Source organism: Bidens hawaiensis, unplaced genomic scaffold, assembly GCF_021521415.1.
Source record: "Bidens hawaiensis isolate Kalapana, Puna unplaced genomic scaffold, B.hawaiensis_p1.1 tig00010984_1, whole genome shotgun sequence".
Taxonomy (NCBI): domain Eukaryota; kingdom Viridiplantae; phylum Streptophyta; class Magnoliopsida; order Asterales; family Asteraceae; genus Bidens; species Bidens hawaiensis.
Window position 1 is genome coordinate 62,064 of NW_027491849.1, and position 6,242 is coordinate 68,305.

The following is a 6,242-nucleotide window of genomic DNA, read 5'->3' on the forward strand; positions in this document are numbered from 1 at the left end:
ATGTTTCCCATGTTGATAACTATTAAACCTTCAATTTTGTCTTCTTTAAGAAATTGGCAGCTTTAGGAGGATAAAAGGTACAACCTCTAGGCAAAGAATTAATAAGCTTTCAGCATCTGGTCTGTGCAAAATTTAGGGTCCTGTTTTTTTTTTCTTTTAGTTGTAAGAGGAAGATATACTGGTTTCACTGTGTTGCTTGAGCAAACTTAATTTTCTTTTCAATATTACTTCTACTCTGATGTTCAATACGACAGTGTTGCATTTGATTTGCTTGCTTTAAATAAATTTACATATGATTTCATGATACTTCATCAGATGGATGGGAGAGCCGGTGGGTTAAATCTGACTGGAAGAGAGATGAGAACATGGCTGGGGAATGGAACTACACCTCTGGTAAATGGAATGGAGATGCCAATGATAAAGGTAACCCTTTTACCCAATTGTTTTGAAGAATGTTTCTGTAAGTTACTAAATTTTATAAGTTACTGACAAACTTTTTTCGTTTTCCTTGATCAATAGGTATACAGACAAGCGAAGACTACAGGTTTTATGCAATCTCAGCTGAGTACCCTGAATTCAGCAACAAGGACAAAACATTAGTTTTCCAATTCTCTGTTAAGCATGAGCAGAAGCTTGATTGTGGTGGTGGCTACATGAAATTGCTCAGTGGTGATGTCGATCAAAAGAAATTCGGTGGTGATACCCCATACAGGTTATTTACATATACCACTCCTGCCTTTAAAGTTTCATATATACTTTCATGTTATTATTATTATTATTTCCTATAGCTTGATGTTAATGTTAATTACAGTATCATGTTTGGACCTGATATTTGTGGCTATGCTACAAAGAAGGTTCATGCAATTCTTACATACAACGGGGAAAACAAATTGATCAAGAAAGATGTTCCTTGTGAAACTGATCAACTTTCACATGTTTATACTTTCATTCTCCGGCCTGATGCTACCTACAGTATCTTGATTGATAATGTAGAGAAGCAAACAGGAAGCTTGTACTCTGACTGGGATCTTCTCCCACCAAAGCAGATAAAGAACCCCGAGGCTAAAAAGGTAAATTCACACACGCACACATATTCTTTCTTGTCATTGTTGACTCATATACCTGTTTATTATTTTAGCCTGAAGACTGGGATGATAAGGAGTTTATTCCTGATCCTGAAGATAAGAAACCCGAGGTAACAAAATATTAAAAAGTGATTCCCTCTATTAGATCCACGGAAATCGAACCCTGAATTGTTATGCTTAATCTAATTTTAGGGTTATGATGACATCCCAAAGGAAATTCCTGATCCTGATGCCAAAAAGGTATACATTTTTCTTTCCTGCATTCTGGTTCCGCTGATATAGCTATGTTTGTAAACGAACCGAACGAACATGAACGTGTTGGTGTTCGTTCATTTACCAACCGAACAAATGGTGTAACAAAAAAACAATTAAATGAACAAGGTTTCTTGTTCATGTCCGTTTGTTAAGAAACTGAACATGTTTTGTTAATAGTTAAACGAAACGGATAAACATAATTGAACATAGATGAAGGATTACTAAATGGATGAATAGGAAATCATTATAATTGGCCTAAAAGTTAATAAACTTGACGAAGTTGTAATGGGAAGTACCTTAATTTCACAAACTATATGCTTAGCCTAAAAAGTTAAGTGAATATAAAAACCAACCGAAACGACAATTCACGAACATAAACGAACAACGAGTCGTTCTTGTTTGTTCTTTTAATTAAATGAACAAAAGAAAATTGTTCATGTTCGTTCGTTTATAAAATAAACAAACTTAAACGAAACTTCCCACCGAACGTTCGGCTCGTTTACAGGCCTAGACACGACTGGTTAATTTTTTTATTTACATTTCAGCCAGAGGATTGGGATGATGAGGAAGATGGCGAGTGGACAGTCCCAACTATTCCAAACCCAGAGTACAAAGGTCCATGGGAAGCAAAGGTCTGTGGATTAAATGATTAATATTTAAATTTTATATTTATAAACGTGCTTCTTTTCGACTCAACAGAAAATCAAGAACCCGAACTATAAAGGGAAGTGGAAGGCACCCAAGATTGACAACCCAGGTTTCTGTCATTTCATCTTTGAAGTCGTTAAATATGCATAATCATATATAATATCTACTTGTAGTTTGTACTGACGATGAATCTTTTGTATATATAGATTTCAAGGATGACCCTGATCTATATGTTTTTCCCAACTTGAAGTATGTTGGCATTGAACTATGGCAGGTAATGATTTGTCTAATGCATTAATTATTCATTTTGTGAGAACCGAATGCTCATAAAAAGGTACGATTATTTTTCAGGTGAAATCTGGAACTCTGTTTGACAATGTGTTGATATGTGATGATCCTGAATACGCAAAACAAGTGGCAGAAGAAACATGGGGCAAACAAAAAGATGTATGGTTCGCTGTTTTTTGTAATATATCTACATACTACTTAATATTTCTTATACTTATTTTTCTTTATTTAGGCTGAGAAGGCAGCGTTTGAAGAGCTAGAAAAGAAACGTGAAGAAGAGGTACGATGATCATCTTTGCATTTTTGTTTCTGGTCATCAGTTTTATATGAATGAGAAAACATTACTATAAACGAACATAAATGAACTACAAATATGTAAATGAACGAACGGAACATATCTTCACGTTTGTTCATGTTCATTCTTTTATTAATAAACGAACTTCCCACCGAACGGTTCACGAACGGTGCACTGAACAATTTGCTCATTTACAAGCCTATTGACAACTTGGGGTGTTCAAATAGTTTTGTGGCTTGTTTGAAGTTCGCTCGAAAAGAGCTTGAATCTACATGAACCAGGCTGGCTCGACTTGGTTTCTAAACGAGCTGAACCCAAACCAAGATTGGCTCGGCTTGTCGCCCGGTCTAAACTGGAATGTGGACTCACTCGTTTAAATTAAACCACAATTTTTTAAAATATTAATAGTAATAACATAAAAATATGAAGTGAACAATAATAATGCATATATCACGCCTCTTGATCTTTATAAGATTTTGAAAAAAAAGAAAGCAAGGTTAGTACATACAATAGTATAAATTTTCTTGTTTATAAGATTTGTATTATGTGCATGTTAAACGATAGTATTTTTTTTGTCTTTTATATATCAATATTTGTAAAAGACCAATAAAAGGCATTGCTGGAGCTCGAGCTTTTAACTAGCCGAGCTTGAATTTTCAGCTCCCCAAAATAAGGAATTTTTTCCCAAACTAGTGTTGGTGGAAAGTATTTACTACTTTGGTGTTCTTTAAAAAACATTTACCAAACTAGTGTTGGTGGAAAAAAGTATTGACCATTTTGGTGTTTTCACTTATTTTGTATTCACCTTTTACTTTTAAATTTAATATTTCTATTTTTTAATCTATTTTTATTTTTTATCATATTTCTTATAATTTTTAATCTAATAAATCTATATATTTTTTTGTCAAATCAACATTTTCTTATTTTTTTAGTAACTCGTTCTAAATCTTTTTTTTGTTTATTTTCTCATTTGATTTTTTTTGTCTTCAAATATATTTTTTTTGTCTTTCTGTTTAAATATATTCATTTTACGAATTTTATTTGGGTTTAGTTTTGTGTCGTAGCGAACCTAATCAATATTGATCGAGTTTGGTTTAAATATCACCATGTCTGCGTTTTACTAATGCCCGGGTTTTACCAATTTAAATTGTTTTTTTATTTTGTTTTAAATATGCGAGTTTTACAAGTTTTTATTTTTGGTTTAGATCCGACACCTTAACACGCATGGCTCATGCTGACCAAATTCGCGTTGAATAGCCGCCACGACTCCTGGTTGTTATCAACGCCCGGGCTTTAGCGATCTTTTTAATATTAAATATGATAGTTCTATGAATTTATTTTTTAGGTTTAGTTCCAGCAGTGTAACGAACATAGCCGATACTTACCGAATTCTCATCGAATAAACGCTGCAACGCATGTGTTTTACCAACGTATGGGTTTTACTGACTTTTGTTGGTGTTTTTTCTTCAACATGAACATTTAAGCGGGTCAAATTCAATTGCACGTTTTCTTTTTTAATTACAAGAAAAGATTTAGAACGAGTTAGAAAAATATATAAATGTTGACTACTAAGAAAAAAAAATAAAATAACATTTTGGATTGATTGGACATAAAAATATATAAGAATATGATATAAAATTAGATAATAGATTAACCAAATCAAAATGGAAAGTAAAAAATATGTTGATTCATAAAATATGAATATAATTAAACAAAGAGACAAAAAGAAAATGCATATATTTGAGAAAAAAAATCAAAAGAAAATATTTAGAACGAGTTAGTAAAATAATAAGACAATGTTGATTGATAAAAATATAAAAAATAAGTTATTGGAGTTATTGGATAAAAAATGTATAAGAAATATGTAATAAATAATAGATTAACTAATAGAAAAACTAGATTTAAAAGTAAAAGGTGAATAAAATAAATGAAAAACACCAAAATGAAAAATATTTTTTTCCACCAACACTAGTTTGGTAAATATTTTTTAAAAAACACCAAAGTGGTAAAGACTTTTTCCACCAACACTAGTTTGGGAAAAAACCTCCCAAAATAAGTGAGATGAGCCCTGACTCGCTTCCGCTCGTGAACAACGTTAGATAACTGGTTGAAAATATATGTAAAGTACGCTCGGAAGTCTAAAATGCGGTTTCATTTTAAATGACATTGTTGTTTTTATATATCTTTTAGTTTTTATTATCATATATCTAATATATTCCAATATCATTGAAATGTAAAACATAAATAACGTTGGGACAAAAACGTGTGGACTGGTGAACCCACCTTGACTGATTGACCTGTTTGTGTCTCTTCTCAGGAATCGAAGGATGACCCGACCGATTCTGATGTAAGTGTCCCAATCCCTCTCTGTTTTATTATTTTTTTCTATTTTTGTTTATGTTTATAATGGCAAGAATTAAATTCGATAAAAATGTGGTTCAGGCTGATGAGGATGAGGGCAACGAGAGTGATGATGCTGATCATGATGATGATGAGGAAGGAGCAGATGATAGTGATATCAAGGTAAGTTGATTTATAATTTTAATTTCTGATTTTATATTTTATAGTTGGGTTTATAAATTAATTTTGTTTTTATAATATTATGCAGGATGAGCTATAAGTTTGGGATATTTTTGTTTTATAGTTTGTGTTGTTAGAGCTTGGGATAGATGATATGTTCTTATGTCTATGTTATCAGTTACCATTGGAAGAGTGCTAGAAAGAGAAACAGGAACATTTGTGTTTGTGTTTTTCAATTAAAAGGCCCACTTGACATTTTAGCCATATCTTTGGCGTAGTTTGAAATTTCTAAACGGATCGAACAAAATATTTTATAAAACTGACAAAACCAAACCAGCAATTGACTTATTGAACAGTTTCAATATTTTTTCAAAAGCGAGCAACATTGAACGAAAATAAATGGCGTTATCATATGTTGATTATAATGGGTTTGTACATTTTTTGTGTGGATCGAGTGGCCAAGCCTCGAAAGAACTCAGGATTAAAAGCATCAGATTTAGCATCTTATAAGGCCACACAGCTTTTGTAACAAGAGGGCTTGTAGACTAACGGCAATAAGGTGTTGCTCTATAGTGAAAGAACAAATATAGGATGTGGGAGTGACATAAATATATATAGAAAAAAGGGTTGTGTAATCAAGGTGTTGCTCTAATTGGTTTTAAGGGTTATGAAAATTGGTGTAGATTTAGAGGACGTGGGAGTGACATAAATATATATAGAAAAAAGTTTAAATAAAAATAAGAAGCCATTTAGAAATGGTAAGAACCTATACATTTTTGACATATGATATTAAAACCTATAGTGAAAGAACAAATATAGGAAACTATGTCGGTTATAATGATAAAAGAGTAATTTTGGGAAACTATGTCAGTTTTTGGTAATTTTAAACCTTAACCTTTGATTAGCATGATTCAATAGCTATGATTTATTCCTAGCCTTCCTAGAAAACTGTTTGTTTTTAGGATAACCCTCCCCATATATATACTAGCTGGGTGCCCGCGCGATGCAACAGGGAATGTGCGCAAGCATGACATCGAACGCATAACCAGCGTTACCATTTCAATAATTGTGTGACTTCGCAACAGTAAGTGCGTAACCCAGCTATAGTATGCTCGTAGTGCGGCATTGGAAGCTTAATCGGTATTAGTAAG

At 32.5% G+C, this 6,242-nt stretch overlaps 1 protein-coding gene across 1 annotated transcript; it reads left to right on the plus strand.

Moving 5' to 3' along the window:
- Positions 1-299: 299 nt before the first annotated feature.
- On the plus strand, positions 300-5,342 carry LOC143536900 (calreticulin-like; the record flags this gene model as incomplete). Its single annotated transcript, XM_077030786.1, has 13 exons — positions 300-423; positions 520-712; positions 812-1,070; positions 1,139-1,195; positions 1,278-1,325; positions 1,886-1,972; positions 2,040-2,097; positions 2,195-2,262; positions 2,340-2,435; positions 2,509-2,556; positions 4,889-4,918; positions 5,014-5,094; positions 5,180-5,342. Coding segments are annotated over 13 exons (1,161 nt in total), but the record flags the coding sequence as incomplete, so codon positions are not given.
- Positions 5,343-6,242: the final 900 nt, after the last annotated feature.